This window comes from Gouania willdenowi, chromosome 11, assembly GCF_900634775.1.
Source record: "Gouania willdenowi chromosome 11, fGouWil2.1, whole genome shotgun sequence".
NCBI classification, from domain to species: Eukaryota; Metazoa; Chordata; class Actinopteri; order Blenniiformes; family Gobiesocidae; genus Gouania; species Gouania willdenowi.
The window spans coordinates 9692009-9719083 of record NC_041054.1 but is presented as its reverse complement, the minus strand read 5'-3'; the positions used below and the strand labels follow the sequence as shown (position 1 = coordinate 9719083).

General features: G+C 36.2%; 1 protein-coding gene across 1 annotated transcript in view; it reads right to left on the bottom strand.

The window, feature by feature from the left end:
* csmd3b (CUB and Sushi multiple domains 3b) overlaps positions 1-27075 on the bottom strand; it is a 434915-nt gene that overhangs the window by 119077 nt on the left and 288763 nt on the right. The window contains 7 exon segments of the mRNA XM_028460951.1: positions 1055-1249; positions 4781-5107; positions 5367-5502; positions 5504-5527; positions 5529-5551; positions 18315-18427; positions 21688-21791. Coding sequence (XP_028316752.1) covers positions 1055-1249; positions 4781-5107; positions 5367-5502; positions 5504-5527; positions 5529-5551; positions 18315-18427; positions 21688-21791 — 922 coding nt within the window.

Below are 27075 nucleotides of genomic sequence, written 5' to 3'. Positions count from 1 at the left end.
ATTAAAGTTTGTAAGTAATATTATTATTATGAGAAATAAATATGAGAAATTGGAACATTTTGATATTTGATTATTTACCATTTATTACCACACAAAAGTACAGAAAATTGGTGCCGTTGAGTATCAAATGTGAAAGGTACCCATCCCTAACCCTGATTGGTTGTAATATTTTCAAAAGCCAATGGCAAACCTAAATTGGCTTTTCCCCACCCCCTTATTAGCATATATGGCTTACTAGTGACACGTTTTACTTGACTATTCACACACTAGTAAACCAAATTGAGAACATGTGCTCCATATTTGAGCACTAGTAGAGCATTTTATATGGTTGATATCACTGATATCAATCGTATGCACAAATGGCTTTCCATAGTGACCATTCTTTGTACTAAATAAATAGTGTTGTTTTAATCATAGCTTCACTGAAAATAAAGCAACGAAGCAGATTCCTGCTAAATAAGCAGTAAAAACAAAAACTCACGTTTCTCTCTTTGTCTCAGGTACAAATCACATGAGCGCTAGGAAATATTCTTCCTCTTTAATAACTAGACTCTCCAAGCTCCTATTCTACATATATTAGCATGATAAATTGTAAGCTGTGCTGGAAATATTAGCCATTTCCATCAGGGAAAGGGCTTTGGTTTAAAGACTAATAAGATGGAATTACCTGACATTTAAAAGGTGCTAGAGTTGGATTATACACAATTACAGCTAACACTCTCACAGTAAGGATGTCGTTACCTTCACATTAGGTTAAAGGTCACTTCTAAAGCTCTGATCCCACAAATCGCTCACAGACGATGCTTTATCATTAAATACTACTACAGTAGGTACACATTTGTTAGCTAGTTGCTTTTGTGGTGGAAGCACTGTATTAATACAATATATATTCTCTAGGTGCTAAGGTTAACTGGCTACTTCTGTATTTTCCTTCCATTGCGCTGACAGCAAATAATTCTACCTTCTGACTTTTTATTCAGCTGTAATAACGAGGCTCTTCGTGACATATTGTTCATGATTTAATATTCCACGATGAAATATAAACATAATTTACCTTCACATTTCGGAATGGGCCCACTCCACATGACTTTCCCTCTGTCTAGCTGACATGAGATGGTTTCGCTTCCTTGGGTTTTGATAAATCCGTCCTCACACACCACGGAGATGGAGCTGCCGAGCTGAAAACTGTCCCCAAAGCGGCGAGCGTTGATGGGAATGCCGGGGTCAGGACACTCATTGTGGCCAAAAGCTGTGGTTAGAAGTTAGAAGGTTACAAGGAGAGACTGGGATGATCTATTGAATACTAGATGTGCAAAGACACAAGAGAAAGACTATTGATATAAAGGAAATCTGCAGCAATCAATATTTGTTATATATTAGATTAAATTACATTTATCTTTCTTTTCCGTTACTGAAAACCTTTATACATGTGATTCTTCCAATCCTTCTTTAATATATAAACTGGCATATGAGATAGTAGGCCACAAAATGTAAGCTCTTCCATGTTGTCAGGTTGATTTAGTTTAGTGTAATGATTTTGTTAAATTACAGCGAGAAGTTGACAAAATAGAAATAACAGGGAGAAAACTTTTTTGGTCACTTTTATTAATTTATGCTTTCAGCCAACCAGTCCAGAAGATCAATATCATATTATATTTGTGTTGTCCGGTATTGGTTCGTGTGGAGCCTAAATCACCACACATTTTTTTTTTTATTATTATTATTCTTTAAGAATGCCTCCAAGTGCCTCAGAATCTTTGGACTTGAATACTTTAAATATTGGTTGCAGAAGCTACCAGCTTCCTAAAAACTGGATATTATATCATGATACAGTACAAAGACATCAGACCGTTGAAGGGTCTAGATCAGGGGTGTCAAACTCATTTTAGTTCAAGGGCTGAATATGGAGCAGTTTGATCTACAGTGGGCAATAGATTCTATGTGGGAAAATTAGTAATTTTAATATTATTGTGTCCTAGTTTACACTTTACTACGTGTACTGACAGATATCATTCCCAACAGGATCTTCACTTTAAATTTTGTGACCAATTTGTATTTAATTAAGGAAAATATGTCAAAAATTTTTAGAAAACCCTAAATTTTCGTTTTCCCCTACAGCTTAACGTTAAAAATGACTTCCATCACGTCATATAAGCACCGGGAAAAGCTTTGAGTGCCTGCAAATATTGTTGAGTTTAATTTATAATAATTATAATTACATATTATATAATTATAATAATTAATGTTTTCTCTGTCATTTTTACTTCCTCCTGCGGGCCAAATTTGATGCTCCAGAGGGCCGGATTTGGGCCCCGGGCCATGAGTTTGACACGTGTGGTCTAGATGTAGGATCTGATTCTCCAGTCTCTTTTGTTGGGTGCAATGTTTTTGACAGAGCTAGAATTGCCTTTTTTCATCACTTCAGTCTTTGTGTCTTAGAAAATCTCATTGAAGGCATTATAATCTATCACAGCACTTGAAACACTCAGACCTTTGACATAATCATTGGCAAAAAAAAAAAAAAAAGTATAAACACCTTTCTGCAAACCACTTTCTACTTTCTATTCTTAGCACCTTAGTGACACACGAGACATCTCCAGACGTTTCAAATGGGATACAGCAATTAGCAATAAAAAAAAAAAAGAGAATAGATCTGAGGTTTAACTTCAAGAGAGGGAAAATGAGGTTCTGCTTCCTGTGTGTGTGCGCCTGATGAAAGCTGAGTAACTGACAAATAAGGCTAACAACTTAAGGCAGGCATGCACTGTGCAATTTTTGGCCCATTTTGAGCAGATTTTTTATTTGTGCGTCTATTTTTGGGATCGGCCCGAGTCTCGGTTAAATCGCGTCGTGCATTGTGTAGTATACATAGTGTCACGAGAAGCGATTAACACCTCACGACCAGCTCCCGATCAGCAATCGTATGGTCGTAAGGAAATCAAACATGTTTGAAATCCTGGTCGCCCCTTGTGAGGTAATCGCACTGTTGAAGCTCACATTGCCCATGCATGAACACCGTAGGACCGCTGTAGAGTGGATGGACTGTACAGCCCATGACTGTCCGGCCAGTTCCTGGTCCATCACATTGCCGCCTTTTCTTTTTTAAAACTCTTTTTGCTGAGATCTCTCCACTTCCGGGTTCTTCTTTTTTTCCCTGTCTTAAAGGTACGAACACTAGCAGGATTTTGAATGTAGCCTCCCCGATGGCTCCGCCTTTACCCCCCTAAACTCTAAACTTTATCATTATATATGTTAAAAAACATGACTTCTTCTTCTTCTTCTTCTTCTTCTTCTTTCTTCTTCTTCTTCTTCTTCTTCTTCTTCTTCTTTCTTCTTCTTCTTCTTCTTCTTCTTCTTCTTCTTTCTTCTTCCCTCTTCTTCATCTTCTTCTTTGTCTCCTTCTTCTTCTTTCATCTTTCTTCTTCTTCTTCTTCTTCTTCTTCTTCTTCTTCTTTCTTCTTCTTCTTCTTCTTCTTCTTCTTCTTCTTCTTCATCATCATCATCATCATTTCCGAAACAGACCCCGATGTGTCGTGTATGAATGTATAGTTTGAGCTGTCAGAGTGTTTGGTCGTACAGTGGTGAGAACTATTAATCGTGAGCTGTGCACATTCAGACTCTGCAATTGAGTCGCAACAGTTGAGCTGGAGCTGAGTACAATTGAAAAAAAAATCGCAACTGTGTCTTTTCTTCTGGCCTAAGCCGTACTTCTCTGTACATGCTTTGAAAGGTGTGAATTAATTTTGTGATACTAAAACAAAGTTAAGAGTGGGTAGAGTTATAGTTATACCATAAACCTGAATATAAAAATGGAAAAAACAGATGAAAAAGCACTACTTTATATGCTTTTGAGAAGCTGGCCTCTATTCCAGAGCCATTTCTTGCTATATATGGACTATGAGGACAGATTTATCTTTGTCATCCCCACAGGGGTGCAAAGTTGCAAATTGCATTAGACTCTTCTTGACCTACAACATAACTATTATGATCTTTTCTTTATGTTGTTTTTCATTGTTTTCTCTCTAAATCAATCCTGGTCTGTCCAAAAGCCCTAAATATCAAGCTTGTGGTTTATACTTATCAAACCTTGAAAAATCCAGATAGATATATTAGATGGGAATGTTTTTTCCCTCTACCAGTAATATCAGTATTTGTCATACAGTAATTCTAAATTTCTTACTTAAATTTGATGCTAGTTTCTTTTCGCATGCTACCAAATTGGTATGACTTTATATAATTGTCTTAACATCTTTCTTCTCAGCTCTCTTGCAATTTAAACCCATATATGGCCATACCAGGTAGATGAAAAGATAACATACATTTCTGTAGTAGACTTTTTTTTAACCTATTTTAGTTTGTCTTTTAGAAGGATATGTCTTAAGTAGATTACTCAAAAGTACGTAAGTAGACCTTACGCCATGGAAGATTCCATAACATTTTGGAGGTGAACCAGGTTAAAATACCTGATTCTGGATAAGTTTCATCCAAATTGGATCCGGAATTGCTGATTTCATTGGAACCTTTCTAAAACATGAGGGTGACCATATATTGGCCTACTGTATCATTTTTAATGTGATAGAACTTTTTTCCCAGCCTTAAAGTATGAATAATCATGGTATGATGATCAGGATCATTGATCCAGATAACTGCAATATCTGTCAAAGAGGAGATTCGGCACTTGGTGGAGGTTTTGCGCTCTGACTGCTCTACTCTTTTTTAAATTTACCAATCTTATTACACAACAGTTTCTTTTGTATTGAGGCACAGCAGATATACGTACTACTATATGTGATATTAAATCCTCTTCCGGACATGGAGTGATCAGCCTGAAACTCCAGCCTCAGCGTATTGGTATTGGATGTCAGGTGGGATGGACTTTCAGCACCGGAGAACCTCCCGATGACATTGGCATCATTCATCTCACCATCTTTCACGGTGAGGGCGTCATAGGGAGCTTCAAGGTCAAAGTCATTAAAAGCCAAGTGTATTCTGGAGCCTGGATCCGACTGGATGAGCCAGACGCAGTTCATGTTGTTTCCATAGCCTTCTGGGTAATCTGGGGAGAGGACCGTTCCTGATGGTGCAGTGAAGTTGGACATGCAGGGGACTGGGTGAGGAAAGGAAATGACAGAAGACAAAGATAGGACAATGGAGATGGCATACAGAGAGAAATTTGCTATTAAGTATTCATCTCAACCCATCAATCGTCATCGTGGCGCCTTAGGCCATAATAAACTGAACTGTCACCATGGTGACAGGTCAGACTGAAGTTATCCAAATCACAGCAGTTTATATTATATTCTTTCCACGTTCAATCTTCTGCATCCGTCATACTGAAAACCTTCACAAATGATTCCAGGACTTACAAATGCATATGGGGATGTTTGCTGACCACTGATTGTTGTCTTGACAGGAAATGGTTTTTTCTCCAATGAGCTCAAAGCCAAACTGGCATTCGAACCTCAGGATGCCTCCGTTTAAAAAGCTGTCACCATCTCTTACAACCGTATAGAGGAGTCCCAGGGTCCGCCACAGCTCTCTTTGTCAATTTCTGGAAAAATTGAGAAGAAAATGACAAAAAAAAATGTTCAGTTATTCATGGCAATCTGTCTCCAAATATGAGCAGCATGTATGCAAGAACATTTCAAAATATTTGAATTATACAATCTGCCATGTGAAATATAGCTGGAATTAATTCTATGTATCTGTTATCTAATTATCTTCAATAAAAATCAAAGAGAAAAAGATTTTGGATCTCAATCATCAAATTACCTTTTACCACCGTTTGCATGCCTCCATTAAGCAGTAAGTTCCCATTGACAAAAATATCTCCAACTGAAGCGAGAACCATTGTACATAAACTAAACTAGCGTTATTAATTTGTTCAGACAGCACGCATGATTCACTGATGTTTGAATGGTTCATGTTCAGTCCAGCTCTTCAAGGTTTTCTCTACATTCTCAATTCACAAAGATATTCATCGCCACTCTTGATCTTTAGATAGCTTTTGAAAAGGGATATTCAAGTTTAGGACAATAAAATGGGTCGGATCCTCAAAACACTGCCTCTGCTCCATGGCAGTCATACGATCAAATACATCGGCAAGAGAGAGAGAAAAGACTTTTCTTAAAACAACAAATGTACTATATGATAGCCCAGCAAAAGTCTGTCTAATGTAAACATCATATTGTGTCGCCCTGTAATGAGACTTATGAATGAATGTAAGCATAGGGACATTAATATGTACAAATGTTACTGTACAAGGTCAGTGTATGCTAAAGGCCTTTGTTTCTATTTCTATAACCTTAAAGAAAATTAGAAGTGGCAAATCTTTGAATGACTGATTGATTTATGTTTCCAACCATGTGCAGTGAACGCAGCAACTAAATAGTCTATGTCTTACTCTGAGATCTCTTCCTTCTCCCATTTAGAACAGAATAACTCTGCCAACTGAATGGAGTCTAGCATGAAAATGATTGGCTCTTGGTTTGCAGAGTCAGGAAAATCTTATTGAATACTTCTGCCTGGAGCTAGTTTGTATCTATCTCCTTCTGAATGCCTCCTTTCCTGAGTTTGCAAGTATTCATGACACCCCTTCTTTTCTACATTAGGCTGGAATATAAGGTTAAACATTACCTTCTTTGATTTTATATAAAGGTGCCACCTTGTCACCATAATTCTGTTTAAAATGTTGTCGATGGAATTTCTGGAAATATACCCTCTGTTCCCCCATCTTACTCTGCTTTATTACCCTATCACTTTCTCCTGTTTTCAGTGTTATTTACAGTGGTGGTCAATGGCAGGAACGTGTGTGCTTAGAGTGCCAGTGTCCCACTTTTAGTGTATGTATGTGCATGGCTGTGTCGACGTGCGCGCTTGTGATGTATTGCATTAATTTCCATCATGACACGGTCTTTATGAGACCCACAGACCCAACCAATCACAAGCTGCCTAACACACACTTTTACGTGTAAACCTCCAAACAGATGCACTGGCACACAGTGAAAAAAATTGAAAACAAATTGCTTTGGAAGAGAAATCAGCCACAGTACTGGAGCAATCCTCTGCTGCTGCTGCTTCCTCCCATATATGCATTTCTTGGAGACTGCCAATGACGAAGAACTAATAAATAAGATCCCCAACCAACCCTAAGCCCCACTTAAAAAATAGCAAATAAGCCAATATCAAACAACTAGCCCAACAATGTGTGTATTAAAACAAAGCAGGGTTGATGATAACTTTGCAGGTGAAAATGGAATGATATGTCCAAATATGTCCAAAAACCGACTCACCACCTTACACTTTGACTAGTGTGACCATATGTTCAGTCTTACCTGGACATGTTCATATCTCATGGAAACGCCAAGATTTCCCACTGATGCGGAATGTGTCACTGAGTTTAAATTAACACAACTACGCCAACATTTATTCAAATGGAATAACTGTAAAAGTTTCAGAGAGATAAACTTGTTGCACTTTACAGTCCCTATGGTTTTTTTAGGGTTATTTTACTCAAAAAAGTCACGAATTCAAGATGGACGATATTATCTGCCAGGCAATATTTTAGGCCTACTGGTTTTTCCACCAATGTTGAAATTTATAAATTATGTTTTGGACAATATTGGCATTTAAAATATTACCAAAAGCTCATGTATCAGAGGTAACTGTGCTGGGCAGAGTATACCCATCACATATAAATACCTGTTTGAAAAGTTTCTATATTATATTTTGCACTAGTTTCCATTGATTGTCTTTTCCTTGGAGTTTTACTATCGTATCATGTATTTATACTTACTTATACTGACTGATGCTGTAACCTCTGATTTTACCTTTTCGGGATCAATAAAGGTTCTTGTGTTACTTTCTACATTTTATTATATTTTCAATAAAATATTTTTATTTAATGAGACCAAGGGGGAATTTGCTTTTTCCATTTGTGCAAATTGTGGATTTGCTTTCAACATTGCTAATGGCAACTTAACATTGAATGTTCCAAAAGTATTATGTAATACCGTACGTTCTAAATTTCCAACGCTGTTCATCAGTGAAGCCGCAACTGAAAATGTGACGCATTAAACCCATTTTCATGACATTTGAGAGGCTTTAAAAGCCACAGTGAAGAAGAAAATGAGTGAACAGATAGTTAACGCTCCCATGCAGGTGTGAAGAACGAAGTAGGAGAAAAATGTGCCAGTCTAATCGTATTGTGGTGTTACGATGCTGTGACTTGAAGGGAGTGGCTAAAAAAAGTCTTGTTCACACCGTAGACATCAGTGAGGACACCGTTGAATGGAAATGTTCTCATTTGTTATTCCGCCAATGCAGCCAGGATTTCAGGTTCCAGGCCAGGCCACAGTAGACCTTTTGAAGATTGATTTGATAGTTGTGTAGAAAGAAGACAAGAATTTTCTGTTCCCCTTTAAAGCCTAGTTAATAAAATGCAAGGCGTGTGTTATATTCCACCTTATGACTCCCAGATACCTGCAGCTCCAGGAACTCTTTCAATACCTTGGCCTGAGACATTCAACACTTTCTTACATAAACTCAATTCAGGACCTAAACTTTTTTTTTCCTCTCAGGACCAAGTAAAAGGCTTGTGATGTCAACATTATCAAATAATCTTGGGATGTACTGTAGCAACATATCCGAAAAAGCAATAACGGGGATTAAAGTTCACCGCCCTCTCAGAGCTTCTATATTTGGTTATTTTTGTTACACCAAGATGTTTCAGGTGCTTCCTCATCAGACTTAGGTATAGAGCAAGAGGAAGGAATTGCAACAGAAAAACAGAAGATGAAGAACAAAGGTAAGGCGAAAATGCACACTTTCTATCAAAGTCATTTTAAAGTAAGACAGTAAACCAATAAACCATTGCTAAGCCTGTACTTAACTAGGTTAAAGAAAGCATTTCCCAACCTATCTTCTGCTTGAAGTAAATACAAGAAGTCTAATGAGCCCTTAACCATCTGGAGCACCGTCTTAATGAGCTTTTCAAATTACTTCATGACCAGTAAGGGCCAAAACAACATATTGCTTGTTTCAAGTAGCTTCGTCTTGCATTTTACAGCCTATATCTGTTTAGAATGCCTTTTTTCTGTGGAAAAAAGTAGAATATGTATGGAATTTATTATTAGGTCCGCATGAGGAAAACAACTCCATTTTTTCAGGTACATTTACATTACATTAATCGTGTAATTGATATTTAATTACAATTACATCATAATTTCAATTGTGATTGTAGTTTAAAAAATGTGTTGCTGTCATAATCATAATTAAATTGTAACTGAGTTTAGATAATTGACTTTGTAATTGTAATTGCTATGAAAATTCTATAAGAATTGACAATTATGATTTAACGCAAAACTGGAAAACCATGTTACAGTTCTACATGTACAGTATGTAATTAACTATTATCAGAATATGATCATGCTTTCCCACATTTTACAACAAAAGGCTCAGACGCCCACATTAAGAAATGTAAAACCTATATTTAAATTGATTAGGAAAAAATGAGATGATATATATTTGTTTTTAGTGTATTTTACAGCTGATTTAGGATCCGTCATCATAAGAGATGCTAACAGAAAGCTAACACAAGAGAAAGGTTAACTTTTATGAGGTTATTTATTTCAAGCTCAGTAATTGTAATTGAACTTTAGTAATTGAGAATGTATTTGTAATTGACTTTGAGGATAAAAAAAACAACAACTGTAATTTAATTGTGATTGGAAAAAATGCTGGTTACTGTAATTGTAATTGAATTGTAATTGAACATGGATAAATGTAACTGAAAACTGTAATTGAAGCCAACCCTAATTTGGACTGAATGAATGAATGACGATTTTCACAACTCAGATTGGACTGAATATTACACCAGTCAATAATTAATGACTGGCAAATGAAACAGTGCTGTGATTAAGTGAGTTTTGCCCTTCAGGGGTCACCCTATATGTTCACACATACAGCACATGTATGTAGACACCCAGGAACAAGGAAGAATGACAACACGTATTCGTTGGTAAGAACCAAAGCTCAAGGATGAAAGAAAACGCGTACGCCTCCCCCTACCTCTGAAGTTATTGACTTTGAAATTGAAGCACATTTGTGGTCATGTTGTGAATGAATATTTCATTAACTCATACCTCAAGGTGTCTCAGGTTCTCTATTTAGTTCTGTGTCATTAGGAGCAGCCTGTTCAGTGCTTAGATATCAGGGCTGACATCATGCAGATCTTAAAAGAACTGTGGAATTATTATTATTACCACCGTGGCTCAGGTGGTAGTGGGTCGTCTTCTGATCGAGAGGTTGGGGGTTCGATCCCAGTACCTGACTATGTGTCGAAGTGTCCTTGGGCAAGACACTGAACCCTAAGTTGCTCCCAGTGGTCGACTAGCGCCTTGCATGGCAGTCCTGTCCCACTGGTGTGTGAATGTGAGAGTGATTGGGTGAATGAGCTGATATGTAAAGCGCTTTGAGACTGCTTCAGTGTGGTGATAAAGCGCTATATAAAATCAAGTCCATTTACCATTTATTATTATTATTATTATTATTGTATTAAAATTTAAAACTAAATTAAAGTTTTTTCTTACTTTACTTCTTTGCTTGTTGTCTCTTCAAAACGTTATACTTTATTATCTGTAATATAGCCTTGTAATATGTATATCATACTTGAGAAGAGAACTCCTTGATCACATCACACACACTTACTGTATAATCATACATTAATGGTGATATGAAAACACACAAGAAAAAATACTCATTCATCACTCTGGCCATCTGCTTCATAGCACACACCTACAATATTGAACCAGAGGTCATCTTATCCATAAAAACTCACCTTGACATATTTCCTTCAATAAAACACTCACCCCTATCACTGGCAATATAAAAAAACTGATGAAAAAAATAAAATAAAATAATATCTCAAAAATAGGAGCTGACCTCCTGACTCGTTGAGTGGATTCAACTACCCACATGGGTATGTGACATTCAGATTGAAGAAAGAGAGTTTTTTATTCAAACCAATAACTAAAATAGCTGGTGTGTCATTTCTTTGAAACTGAAGCCTTGGCTAGAAAAAAACACGAGCTGGAAATTCAACAGCATACAATTAGATAAACCTTCCAAAATGTGGCATAAGGCAGAATCTCATTAAAAAAAAAAAAAAAAAAATGAAAAAAATTGCATCACATTCAAATAAAATGCGTACCATTTTACCTTTCTGCTTCTCATTGGCTGTAAGGCAAATATTTGATGTAAAGGCAGCTCCGTGTAGTCTCAAAATCCTCCTTATATAACACCAAGAAGATGATTTGTTGCTGGAATGATTCATTTATAAAAGCCATCGAGAGCGTGACTCACAACTTTGAATTCATGGAAATAATATATAATTTACGCTATCTTTTAATAGAGCTAAATGTCAGGACAGGTAAATGTCTATAATTTAGAACAGTTTTAAAGAAACAATATAAAAACACTTAGAATGTAGTTTCATTGTAAGTAAATATGACACATATTTTCACATTAATATACAGTGGTGAAAGTAACAGATTACAAGTACTCATGTTACTGTAAATGAGTTGCTTTTATGGGTAAATTTACCTGTTTTAAAAAAAGTAAAGTATTTTGTTAAAAAGTTACAGAAATTAGAGACTTTAATCTTTCAGAACCTGGTGTCAGAATTCAGATTGTACAAAATATTCTGTGGGTCTTTAAAAAATGAATCAAAATGCTCTAAAACGGCTGGCACTGAGTGGGTAGAAATTTTGAAAATGGCTGTCACTGTAGGAGTTAATAAAAAAAAAAAAAAAACCTACATGGCACCAGTTGGTCACTGCATCATGGTACAAGTTAGATATTCACCGAGGAGCTTCGTCACACTGTCTCCTAGCAACCCCAGCCGAAAAACACAATTCTCGTCTATAGACGGGAGCGGTGGCCTAGTGGTTAAGGACGCTGGGCTTGTAATCAGAGGGTCGCTAGTTCAAGACTCACCTGAGCAAGCCACTTAACCCCCAATTGCCCCAACAGCGCCACACCGTGGCTGCCCACTACTCCCTAGGGAGGGGTCAAATGCAGAGAACAAATTTTGTATATGTACCTGTATGTATATGACAATAATGGCTAAATAAATATGTGTAGACATTTTTTTTGCTTTTCTTCTTTACTGTGTAAAGCCTTGTTTCAATGACTGAACGAAAAAATTTACTAACTAAACTAACTATTTTATGAGTATTTCATGTATGACTCACTTAATTTAATTTTAAATCAAGTAACAATACATCGACTTGAGGAGGATATACTGTATCAGTACTCTTTACACCTCTGCTAATATACCTATATGTGGATTTTTTATGAATGCTGTTTGCATGAATGATAATCGATACAATGTTTATATCTAAACCAGAGGTATTTTTAATTGAAACACTGTCCCATTATTAGGTAACTCGTACATTATGCAATATGATAAATTTACTTAAGAAACAAGCTCCATATTTGCCAAAAGAAAATACACTTTTGTTTGTTTCAAATGACAGGAATTAACTTGTACTGGTAAAAAGAGAAAGCTTTATCCGTGGCAGCTGCTCCAGTACATTTCAAGTAAAAAGAACAATAGTGTTCATGGCAGACCTTCACATGTCAAGAGACTACACAGTTAAGATTTACTGCTGCTGAAAACTGACAAATAATTGGAACATATTTTGCAGCTGGATCACTGCCTATCTAAAAACACGAGAGGATTAAAACAGCCTCGACACCATGTCAGCCTCCTACCAAACAATGTTCCCCTCGAAGAATATGTCTCGTAAATTATTAAAACATTACTTTGCAAGATTGACTTCCTTCAAATGTTAATGCAAGAGCAAGACAGTGAGGATTTGAAAGGTGACCTTTGAGTTTTTATCTTTTGTATGTAAAGTCATATTCAGAAGGAAACCTTGTAACACTCGATACAAAACAGCTCGAGACAGTGTTTTTTTTCTTTTTCCTCACAAAAAATATCTTCCTCAAATACCAAAAAAAAAAAAAAAATAGACTTTATCAATTTTGCCATTGAAAATGCTAAAAATGCTTGAGAAACTCAAAAGCTTAGTGAGTACTTGTTTAGTTTTTGAAAAGAACTATCAGATGTCAGAATGGGAAATATTGCTCTGCACAAAAAACACAAATCAATCAAAAACACAATAGAAAGATGTGACAATCACTGTTTAGTAGGAAGACAGAGGGCTGTTGTTTAGGGACATGCAGGATGAATTCAAATGAATGAATGTTTGGTCTGATAGAGCATTGTTCTCTTGATGGGCAAGAAAAACACAATGTTTGCACGCTGCATAGTTTTTCATTTTTTTTTTAAACAGTAAAGCAAATAGCTACTTTCCTTGGTAATGAGTTACTTTTATTATAGAATAATTCAGTTACTAACTCAGTTACTTTTTGGAACAAGTATTGAGTAACTATAACTAATTACTTTTTTGAAGTAACGTTCCCAACACTGGTGACCAGGCTCACCTCTCCAACTGGGCTGTGCCAACCACTTGACAAATAATCAATATTTTTAAGTGACAATCTATGGGTGCCAAGTGTAAAAATTTTGTATTAAAGTTGTAGCTAACACATTTTCATTATTTATCTCACTTTTCTCATATTTAGCACATTTTCCTACATTTAACACAACATTTAACCACATATATAGAGGTAAAAAAAAGCATTAAATCTAAATATTTCAATCTAAATCTAAATGGTAAATGTTTTATCTAAATGTTAAATCTATATCTAAATACCTAATCTAATTCTAAATCTAAATGGTATATGTTTTATCTAAATGTTAAATCTATATCTAAATACCTAATCTAATTCTAAATTTTAAATCTAAATCTAAATGTTATATGTTATATCTAAATGTTAAATCTAAGTCTAAATATTAAATCTAAATCTAAATATTATATATCATACCTAAATGCTATATCTTATATCTAAATGTTAAATCTAAATCTAAATATTAAATCTAAATGTTGAAATCTAAATGTAAATATTATATGTTCAATCTAAATGTTTAAATCTAAATCTAAATGTTATATATTATATTTAAATGCTTAATCTTATATCGAAATGTTAAATGTTAAATCTAAATGTTAAATCTAAATGTTAAATCTAAATTTAAATGTTAAATCTAAATTTAAATGTTAAATCTAAATGTTGAACTTAAATGTTTCGCACATATGCAAATTGACCCCGCCCCCTGCAAGCTCAACCAATACACAAGCAGAGACACACACAGCCGCTCCCACCCACCTCATAACAATCATGATGGGGTACAGCATGAATCTGCCCAAAAACTGCTTTCACATCAGAATCGTCTGTGACTCAAGCAGATTATTTAAAACCTTGATTTGACTCGGTTTGCATTCACAACGTGCTTCTGGATTCTCAAACTGCCCAAAAAGACCTGATGTAGATGCATGATGTGCTTGTCTGTGTTTCTCAGCCCAGCTACTAGTTGATTGGCCAGAACTAAGAAATCATCAAAATATATCTGCACCTCCTTGTTGCTCCAATGTTGTCCATGTTCCATTTTCTAACTCTCTGCATTCTTTTTTTCCTGATACTTTTACACTATGTATCACAATGATGTTTGCTCTATGTCACTTTAGATGCAGTTCCTATGTTTGTTCCAAGCCACGAAGCATTAGACTGAAAACAAATTGCTGTTGAGTTTGTTTGCAACTCTGCCAAAACTCTGATTCTTTTATTCACGCCGTTTGTGTGTTTACCAAAAAAAAAAAAATGCAGACATTTTGGTGAGAAACTGCCCTCATCAGCTGCAATGCTTTACTTTAAAGGCAACAGTTGAAATTACGATTATTAGGTTATTATTTTAACACAAGAAAAACATTATTCCATGTTATCATTACATGAATTTATCTATTTATCACCCGATGCATACAGAAGTTCTCATGCATTTATGTAATACCGTGTATACTCAATATGATACAATAATGCAGGGTTTTTGAACTTTAGGATTGTGACCCCAAGTAGGGTCGCCTGAAATGTCTAGTAATTGATAAAAAAAAATACTGATTAAATTATGTATTTATATATTTTTTAAGTTATTATTATCATTCTTTAATTATTATTCTTTACCACACACTAGTTCAAATGAAATGCAGTAAAACAAAAATTTTAATATCTGAGCTGGCCCATCTTGTCACTTTGTGCACAAATAACAAAGATGCACAACAAACATGATAAAAAAAATTTAAAAAAAACTAACTCTATAAAAAAAAAAAAAATATGAAATCTGTGTGTTAAAAATGGGGTCACAACCTGAAAAGGTTTGTGAACCACTACATTATCATAATACATTAAACAAGAAATACAGTACTAGCATTGCTTTTATTATGGTTATACAAAAACCACAGAGTAAATACATGCTTCCAAATCACTTGTGTGTACCTGCACTGTAAAATTGTCCTACATAATTCAAGAATTGCAAACAAGTTATTATATTACTGCCTACAGACCAGTGACATGCCATCAGGGTAGGCAAGGTAGGCAGTGCCTACCCAAGGGTGAATTGATATTTTGATTATTTAATTATATATATATATATATATTTTTTTTTTAAATTATAAATTATTTATTTTTCCATTTCCAATAGCCTACAGTACCTATAAGTTTGAAAGTGTCCGAATTTTGTGCGTTTCATAGCCCAAATTACTAAACAGCGCTATTTCCTGGAACAGCTGCAGTCTTTTTTTTTTTCGCTCCGCTGTAAGGCAGAGGGAGGCCACGCCCCCTCCCAAAGGCACGTCGCTCTTCTGCCTCCGTTCCCATTGCGTGATTTTACGTGTTTGCGCATGTGCAGTCAGGTCCCCAATATGAGAACCATTTACGCGTAAAGGCAGCGTAGAGAGCTGCCTTTGCACGTACCTGCGCTATGCTAAATGCTATACGTAAGTTCACAGCACATTAGTGAATAGATGACTGCTGCTGCTACGTTCTCTAGCTAGTGGGCGGGATAACACTACAGTGTGGATGACGGCGCTAGAGATGATAGAGAAACTTTGTTTTGAGGAAAAATGACAGCTTTTAAAAGATGGAGACCAACACCTGAGTTACCAGAGCTTTAGCAAAGGTAAGGTCAGAACATGTTTCATACTTTTCACAGTGAATGGAACAAAAGGAAGGATTGACTTTGTGGATGCTCCTCACTGAGGCTGTTCTAAGTTGTCATTTTTTCCGTGTTTCTGTGTGTCCAACACAAACAACAGATGTGCTGTCGTGTCATGAGATATATCTTGTTGGGAGAGTATGGAGGTTATATTAAATAATTGTTTATGTTTCTTTAATGGTGTTTATGATGTTGATTTTGTTAGATGGCTAAACACTTGTTCATGTGGATCTTATTGGGTTTTTTCTTTCTTATCATGAATTTTATATTTTGATAAGCACATTGAGATGACTTTGTTGGAAATTGCTTTATACAAATAAAATTGATTTGAATTGAATTAACACTTGACAGCAGAAACATATGAAATTGTCATTGGTGGTCTCGATTTGCAACGTGGTCACTGCTCCAGACCGAGTGACACCTCTCTATAGGCTGTGTAGACATATACTGTATATATGCTACTATATTACATCACATTTATGTAGTCACTAAATAGAATTAAAATGAGAAAGACGGTAAAATTCTTTCTTTAGAATGAGAGCTGTTTATTGACTGAAAGTCAGCTATGCAGCCTTTAAACTGATCCTTTCACTCTAGCAATTTGACTCATATTGGAACCAAAAAAACACATTTACTACAGCTTTGAAGTTAAAGTCTCAGCTTTGAACGTGTTTTATTAAACAGACGGGTAGATTAAGTTGAGTGAGGTGTGACATTTTTTGCCTAAGTATATTTTGTGACCCCTTAAGAGAAGGAAAAAGGGTGGCGTTTGTTTTTTTGTGTGTAATTTGTATGGCATGCGATGGCTGTGTGGAGTCAGAGTATTGCCAGGTTGGTGACCTTGACTTTAATAAAAGATGAATGGCGACAAGACAAACACAGGGACTCAGAGGGAAACTGGTGGGCTAGAGCCAAAAAAAAAAAAAAAAAAAAAACAGCGAAAGATGAAAAGCGAAAAAGCGCATAAAGAAATGTGAGCGATGATGGCATTTGGAAAAGGACAAGACAAAAAAAGAAGGTTGTTCCACACAGGAAATGAGTAGAGGAGGAGCCAATCACAAGCAGCAATGAATTAGAAAGCATCCATCCAAAAACCCCAAACATTTTATTTTTTTATTTTTAGAAGACAGTAAAAGGAAGATAGTGGACAGCCAACACAACAAACAGACAAAAAAGCACATGGGCTCAAAATAGTCAGAATGTGAGGAATGAAAAGACTACATTTGTTGGAAGATTTGTTAATTCACGCATGGAAGATCTTTCCAACAACTACATTCATTAACAATTCCAGCAAGTTCACTTTGTCTTTTTAAAAAAACATATATGTTAAGGTTGGCCACGCCCACAACGAATACATCAGGAAACATAAAAGCCATCAGAAAATGCTTTGATGCTTTCCTTACAGTCTATGTGAATTGTAGGGATACATCAAAGCATTTCACCTCTGAGGAAGACTGGCAGTTGACATTTGAAACATGAGAGATACAATTTCTTGAAAAACCTTGTCTGAAAAAACAAGACCTTAACATACATAGTTATGAACTCAAAAATGGAGAAAATAATCTCCATTCAACGCTGTTTTGGCACCGTGTATTACGCTTAATCTGATTGGTCGGCTATGATGTGATACATTTGATTGTTGTCAGGTCATTTCATTTTTTGTAGTTTAAAATAATAATAATTTACTCAGTAATGGTTGAGTGTAGAAATGTAACAAATTATTTTACTCATTTTAAAATGTACTTAAGTACAACTAAAATTACTGACTCAGAAATATACTCAAAAAAGTACAAGTATGCATAAAAGCAGTACTTGTAATTCATTACTTTCACCTCTGGTTTTAGGAACACCGACATAAAAAAATACCACATTTTCCCTTAAATATACACATATACGCTACATCTACCACCACACCACAGTGGCAGATTAAACATATACATTGTTATATCACCCTTGATGAACACATTTGTCCTATAGTGAGCTTTGGAGAAAACTTTGCTGGCATAATGGCATGAAGCTCATACTCCACATACTTTTGCTGACAAATAATCAGAAAATCTCACTGTATTCAGGATGCTCTTTGTGCAGGTTAAAAACAAAAATAGGTGACTTCTTTACTTTCAAACATTTCTTTGTAACTTACCTTTGTAGTTAATTTTGAATCCTATCGAGCCGACGCTCTCGTCTGACTGTAGGTGAAGCCACATCTGGTGGGTCATACTGACAATCAGGTCTGGAACAAAGCTACCTGACAGCCTGCAAAACACAATTCAGAACTATTCAAAGGGTTGTTCCAAAAAAAAAAGAAGAAAAAAGGCTATTAATAATTACCACTTCCACAGTTGTAATCATATTTTTCAGTTGCACTCTCCTTATCTGGAAAATGAGATCTTCCATTGTGGATCAATTCCTGTACCTTTCGTTCTTTGGTTATTTCGTATCAAAACCAAATTTAAAATTTAAAAAATGAGTTGGGTTTTTATTCATTTAAAACCAGAAACAGAAAAAAAGAAATCCAAACAAGCAGCGTTTTTCTATTTTAAAATTTAATCTGGTTCTGTTTGTGCGATATTTGGATATTCACAGGGAAACTATGACGAGAGCGTCATGTTTTAATCTCACCACGCAGACGGGACCGACAGACAGACTTTTATTCTGCTGCGTTTGATAAAATGATCTTGTATCATGTTTTCCACCTCACACTGAAGGCAGAGGTGTAATTTGCGCGTCGATGACGTTTCGTTAAAGAGTTATTGATGCTGGAAGTCTGAATCTGTGAATATCTGCCAACTTTACCGATCAGTGTTACAGTCCAAATAGTATCCAGATAAACTGGTGACTGGGTAGACTTTTGCTCCCGGTTCGGACATAAAAAGAAGCAACGCATTAGTCACATTACTGGTGAATTGTAACGTTATTAAGACATAAAAAAATCAAAACAAAAAAATGGATGTTACGTAAAGCATGTACATGATGTGTGATTAAAGGAGCCAGAGGTGGTGTAATGACTCTACTGGTGCTCCTCGTTTCTTGTGATCAACTTCCGTGTGTGTTGACGGCTGCTGTTAGCGGTATTTATAAAATAAACATTTTACCGCCCTCAAAAAAAGCTGTAATTGTTTTTGCAAAAGTGCCAAATGGTAGAAGTTCTAACATCTATTGTTCCTCACACCAGACTCACAGTCGACAGTCAGTCACCAGTTTATTTGGATACTATTTGGATCGTAACACCGCGAAACAAATCATAAACGTGAGCAGCTCTTTATGAGCTAAAACATCCACAGACTGAATGAAAACAGAAAACTGCTGAAATAAATCCTTAACAGTCCTATTGTGTGAGGAGACCTGGTCCAGGACCTGGGGAGGGAACCGAGGTGTAGTGGACTTCAGCTCTCGCTCTGATTTCCCCGTAAATATCGTACAAACATAACAAGTGAAAAACAGAAAAACTCTGCTTATCTGGTTTTTGGTTTTTCTGCATTTCTATTTTGGTTTTTAAATCAGTAAAACAAAATAACCACACTGTTTAATTGTTATTTTGATTTGGTTTTGAAACGGAACAACCAAAGAATGAAGGGTACACGGATTTGGATCTTTTGGGAGTGACCATTTACAGCAATGGCTCCAACTCATTTTTTGTTTTGTTTTGTTTTTTGACAACTTTCTTTTTATTTGTTTTTGAACAAGTATTAAATAGAAGGACAAACAAAATAAATCAATTTAAAAGTAAAATAGTAAGAAAAACAATAAAAAATAAAATTACAGGGGAAAAGGATTTCAAATCACATGGGGTCACTATTTTCCAACATGTCTCAGTTCACAATGTCGCTGTTCCCATTCCTGTATAACGTCCATTTCTCCCCATTTATCCTCAACATGTGAGTCGGAATGTCCATGAGATAAATCTCTTCAATAGTCTGGATCCATTGGTCCATTGTTGGGGGGTCAGCATGGTTCCACTTCCTTGTTATAGTACGGTATATCAACATTCAATGGTATATTATATCCTAAAATGTGTTTTGTTTCTGTATGTATGTTTTTCCAGTGGTTTCTTACTTTTGAACACTTCCAGAATAGATGGCTATGATTAACATTTCCTGATCCACAAAAGTATTAATTCCATTTTGTCAATATTCACTCGTGTGCATACACATACGCACAAACAAAGACAAGAATAAAAATGTCATCACGCAGCTCCTTAGAAAGCCTGATCATAAGCCTCTGCTTACAATAGGGGGTTCGGAGCACACCAGACGCCATAAACACACTGTTGTTTGAAGACTGAAGTCGGACAAATATTGTTTTTAGAATAAACTACGGTGGCAGCTTTGAGACGGGTCTGCATCTGTTATCCTTGGTGCTGCAGAGCACTAAAGCCTGAGCCCCGTTTCATGATCTAATGTTGTGATTTAATGTGTCGATATAGATTTGAGCTTCCGTGAGCGGAGGATTGGGAATACACCAAATCGATGGAAATAAAGACATTTTAAGAAACAAACAGGGCGAGCTTTGCTGACAAAAGACAACAATTTATCACAGTATTTTAGAAAAAAGATGTCATCTCTGCTTCTTACTGTTTCTCATGACATGCACTAGTTTGTTGTTGAAACTTCAGTAGGAGTTGGGTTGTTATTGGTGTTTTTAATAATAGACACAGATGATAACAGACAAAAACAAACTCCATAGAGCTTAAGTGTCTTAGTGAAAGGTGGAATGAAAGAGTAACTAAGCCCCAAAAAGCACTTTCTGCTGAAAACAACAATGCATTTAGTTCATTTTTTTTTTATTGATCCGAATCCAACTCTTGACATTTTCGTCATAGTGTTTCGATTTGGCATATTTTGTTGCTTATTTTGTGACTTCCCTCTATGGGTTGAAACTCGGCTATTACAATCACATTTTCTAATTGGTTGAGAACTGTTGGCCCCGCCTCTTCTATAAAAACAAGCACCTGTCGACTCTGCAATGTGTAGTGAGTAGGTTGGAGTAAGAGAATTGTGAGAGGAATATTGAGTATTAAGGATGTAATTAGCGTAGCATAGATTATTAATTGGTCTTGGAGTCCCACCCATAAAGAAGACATTTTTCTTTTATTTCCAGCCAAAACACACGTTCGTCAAAACCTCTGGGTTGAGAGACTATTTATCATTTAGTCCAAATATCTGGGCACCTTAACCTCCATCTATACCATTTGATATAAACTCCTGGTACATTAAATACAATTTAAACAAATTAAAACAGCAAGTGATATATTTAGTTCATTTCTCCTCCAACTACCTCTCAAAAGAATTAACAGGCACCTGATCCCTTCGACTTCCAGCCAACATCTTTTTCATAAATACCTGATTATTTCAACCAAAAGTTCACTAAAACAGTGAAAATCAAAAATCCCTGCTTTGACTTATTTGAAAAATCATCTGTTATTTCACAATAATCCAAAGTATTTCAGAGGGACGATTCTTATTTGCTACTATCAAGTGCAGCAATGGTGTTCTGGTGTACGTTTGATTACTTACACTTGTAGTATTGTGGTTGGATCCCCCACCTCGCCTCCATCTCCTATTGTTAGGGTATCGTAGGCAATTTCTAGATCAAACTCCTCAAAGTTGATCTGGATCACCTGGAAATGACACAGGAACAACACATTCAAAGGCTTCATTTTTAATTCAAGAGAGGAAGAATTACTTCGCAGTTATGTGTAACATCACAATGTCAGCAATACACAGTTTAACTTTCCCTTCAGACTTGACCTTAAGGTATTTCAATGTGAATATGTGTTTTTTTGCCTTTCCCCGTCTAGGAATCTAAACACTTTCTAGGAATCTAAAATTGATATTTTACCGTGTGTCAACTGAAAATGAACATGATAGCTTTTTCGCATCCGAAGAAAACTTTAATCAACAGCGTAAAGTATGTATAAAAGTGTGTTTAAAAAGTCTAATGACACTGATCAGTGTGCAGTAAGTGCTGAATCTGATTACATGTAGATACAGGAAATCAAAGACATTTACTTGCATAAAACAAGGCCTAATGTATGTGTAGGCCACACAGGCACCAGTAAGTAAAAACACAAAAGTAGTTAATAATAAAGCAAAAATAGTAAAGTGTAATAAATAAGGTGAATCAGGGACTTCCTGTGATATAACAGACATAACAATATAGCCATACGGTAGACTGATGTGCAATAGGCTACTGTATTTTTCTTTTTCTTTATTTAATAATACACACAAGTGTGCTACCCATAATATGGCCCAAATATTAAAAAAAGGTATACTTCAACAAAAAAAGCTATTTTTTGGGTATCAAACATTTCTTTGCAGTTGAACACTTCCTTCTTTTTTTATTTAACTCAACTCAACTTTACGTATATAATGCAAATTACAACAAAGTCATCTCAGCGCGCTTAACAAAATACATGGTTCATAGTAAGAAAGAAAGAAAGAAAGAAAGAAAGAAAGAAAGAAAGAAAGAAAGAAAGAAAGAACCCAACAAGATCCACATGAACAAGCATTTGGCGACAGTAAATATTTTATTGAGTTTAAATATAAAGAAAAATCATATTTAAACATATAGACAAATTCATATTTGTATGTAGGTATGTAGGCATACTTTTAATGTGATTACATACAAAAACCAGGTATTCCTAAAACTTAACGCTTCATCCCACTGCTACCCCAGCCTTACCTTAGCCTGGCACTGGCAGCGGAAAGTGAAACCACCAGAGACATCAAATATGAAACAAACGTGACCCCGGTGAACAGTGCTGACACATAATGTTAGTCAGCATGTAAGTCAGCGGATTGGATTAAAGCATTGACTACAAACTTGCAAACTTTGTCTGGAAAGCCCACAGGCAGACACACTCACTTACACAAGCAGGCTTAGCTTAGTAGAGATTAGCCTATCTATTGCTGCGATTACAGTTTGTGCATTCAAACTTGTCGCTGTATTCCAATGAGCTCACAGCAGGCTGCCAATACATCAGCAGACTTTACATATCACACCTGTGTAGAAGAGGTTTTACATAATTTGATAGAAAATTCTACATCCACGACCAGACAAATCACTAGTCTATCTCAAAAGCCCGAATCCATCTGAACACCTTAGAAAAAAAAAAAGAAGAGCACTCAGAAAGCATCAACCTCCACCAAGCACCAAATAATCTTTATTATCTGGATCAGTGACCCTGATCACGGTAACAGGATCAATCACATTTTAAAGGCTTGGAAGAAATGTATATCCCCATTAATAGCCATACAGTAGGTCCAAATGTATGGGGTACCCCCATTTTTTAGAAAAGTTGCGAGGAAATGCGGATTCTGGATCTGGAACAAACTTGACATATCTGAGTCAAATTGATAAATTTGGTCATTATGAACTGAGAAATGAATTTTTGAAATGTTATCAATAATGAGAGACTTCTGGCTTTCTGAAACTGATCCAGAATCAGTACATTTATAAACCCCTCTATCAGAAAATCTGTCTTTGATTTATTGACATAATCCTGCTAACAGACAAAAAGGCGACAAAAGGAAAAATAGGATTAAATATACTGTATAGACCGTCTTGAGATTTGTGCCAACCAAAATGTGCGTAACATATACAATATTGCAAAAATGATTAGTAACATAATAAATAATGTTTAGTACAAAGATTTGCATCTTTGTACTAAACACAGATTTGCGTCGCTTAATATTGTAAATCCATGCTAAAATCAGGCCCATGGCCACTTTCTGCTTCATTGTTGCTGCAGTACCATACATGAACTGCTGGCCGCAGTGTTGCTTCATCATTTACATTGTGAAGAAGAATTGTGCAACAGAAGAAAAACCAACCTAAAGTCTCAAAAGTTTGGGACCATTTCACTGAAAACTCATACTACACACTTGAGGTAGATAGATTTTTTCAAATGAATTCGGGAAAACTGTAATGAAAACTTTTGACCACTAAGGGGGCAATGCTCCACCTATGGTTTGTAGGGTAGGATGAAGTTCAGGAAGAACATTTTCCTCAAAGGGATTACTTTGGTTGTAAATTGTCATGAATAACACACTTGTTTAGGTGTGATCAAAGAACAGAAATGTTCTTCAGGCTGCTTTGGGCTTCACTGTATGACAGAAACAGCCTCTGGATACTTTGGTGGGACAGATTGCCCTCCATCCCTTAGCAGAACAGCCTCCTGCCACATCAGCACTGTTCACACAGCATTAAACACCGCTTGCCTTTAGGACATTACACAGAACCCACGACAAGTGCCTGTACACATGTGCATGTGAACGTGGCGTTCATGTTGATTCCAATTGGTTTGCTTACAGTATGCACGTGTAAGAGAGATATTGAGCATGTTTCTGTCACCTTTCCTTTTTTTATGTATCCAAAGTGTGTGCATGATGGATGGAACTGAACCCTTATACATATTTCCTCTCACCAACTCTAATTGGTTGGTGTTCATGCAAACATCCATCTCTCTCTCTCTCTGTCTCTCTCTCTCTCTGTCTCTCTCTCTACCTCCCCTACCTCTCTTAACCGTTCCCTCTCCTGCTGTCATCCTCTTTGTCCCGCTCATTCTAATTGGCTGCTGCATTCCCTCTCTACATCAGTCTATGGCTTCTAGCCAATGAGGCGACAGAATTGGATTTCTGCTTGATAAAGCACTTCCTTTGGGTTGTCGTGGGGGAACAATGAGGTAAAGGAAACACCTCTCCATTTGTAGTGTAACATGATCAAGGGGCAGTTGGGATGATACGGTTCCTGCCGGAATGTCACAAAGATGTGCTGAGCGACATAGTCAGCGATGCAGGGCAGTCATTGACAGGCCTGTGCAATAACAGATAGTGTGTCAGGGTGGAACAGTCAACCACCCGCTTGAAAACACTCCTGCCAAGAAAAAATAAACTGTTCCAGCGTGATGTGAGCAGGGCTTTAGCTGATGAAGACTGATGGATGAGAACCTATCACCACTTTATATGTTTGCCTCTCGCTGCAGCTTCATCACACCGAGTCTAAACTTATGTGCATTCTTAGCAGATATTAACTGAAAGGTCAAAGTTCGCTTGATAAAGTTGCCTTCCATTATTGAATAATTGTAAATAGCAGTGTTTTCTGCAGAATATGTAATTATTTGCCTCGAGCTTTAGATCTATTTAGTTTAGATAAACAGAAAAACACAAATTAAAGCAGAAAGCAAAGTAAATAACATGCAATTTTTACTTGCAGGGTTTCAATAAGTTTGTTATATTACTACTGAAACACCTAATAAATACTGCATGACTTTTTTTTGGTGGAAACAAATTTATCTCAAGAGGTTGATAAAACATGAATTTAAAATTGCATGATGCAATGTTTTGGAAAAATGGCTGCACTTGAGTTTGATCTCTAGACATACAGTAGTTATTTAAGCTAAATAGGAATATGTGAAATAAAAACAAACCATGTAGTACACACGTGTCAAACTCATGGCCCTGAGGCCAAAACAGGCCCTTTGAAGCATCCAATTCGGCCCGCAGGAGAAAGTAAAAATGACAGAGAAAACATGAATCATTATGTAAATGAAACTCAACAATATTTGCTGGGGCTCACAGTTTTCCGCACAATTGAAGTCATTTTTTATGTTAAACTGTTAAACTCAAAATTCTTACAAAATCCTTCTATTTTCTTTAAACTATTACACAACATTTCCCTTATTTTCCCTTAAAAAATCTAAGAAATTTATAGTGAAGATCCTGTTGGGACACTTATTGCTTGGATGCTGTCGGTTTCTTACATATTTTGTATTTTATGTATACGTAGAAGTGTAAATGAGGGCACAATATTGTTGAAATTACTAATTTTCCCGCATAAAATAAGTGGCCTACTTAAGTTCAAGCTCCGTATTTGGCCCCTGAACTAAAATGAGTTTGAAACCTCTGATGAAGTCAATCATTTGGACTTTTTAAAAACATTTTAACCCTCCCACCCGCAATATCACTCTTACCCTTGCCGATACATCTTGATAGCATTTACAATCCCAATATCTTGTAGCGCAATATATCGTCCCACCCCTACTTTACATGTAACCTTACCAAATAAACATGAGTTCAGTATAACTGTTAAGCACATCTGTATATCTATAACTAGTGAATGTCCCAATACAACTTTTTCACTTTCGATATACCGATATTGCGGTCCTAATTGCGTATCGACCGATACCAATATTGATCCGATCTCAGCACGAATCATACATACTTTTAAAACTTAGAAAAGGCTTGATCAAGTGATGTTACTCAAACAGAGAACAATAGTCAACAACAATAGGTTACTTTGTTAGAGTGTGAACCACAGTCACCTATGGATAGAAGTGCGAAAAATTTTATCGGAGAGCTTATATCGGCGATTTTAGATGCAGTCCGATAAAATCTGATATTCGTTTTCTGGCTGATATCGGACCGATATTTGATCTTTGATATTTGAGGTGTCCCAATATTTGAGATCGGGACACCTTTATCTATAACTGAGGATATTGTGATGAAAGGCATAAAGATGTGGGGTTTTTTGTGGGTGTGGTATTGTGACTGCAGTATTATTGAGACTTACACAACTCGTTCAACCTCACAAAGCCTCTATATTTCTGCATGAAGATTTTCAAAAGCTAGCATAATTTTGAATGTCGCCTACCTGATGGCTCTGCCTTTACCCCCCTCGCCCTTCCCCTCTGTGTTCCTTCTCACTCACATGCATGAGCACAGCTGCTGCAGAAGAGGAGCTCGACTCAACGCTTGTATTGTGTACAAATGTTGTTGTCTCATGTCTCATTCAGCAGTAAGTAAACAATAAAATGTATCATTGTATATGTTAAAAACGTGACCAAAAACTCTGTTTTAACTCGGTGATGCGCTTTCAGTGTGAGCTCGTGCATGAGAGGGATC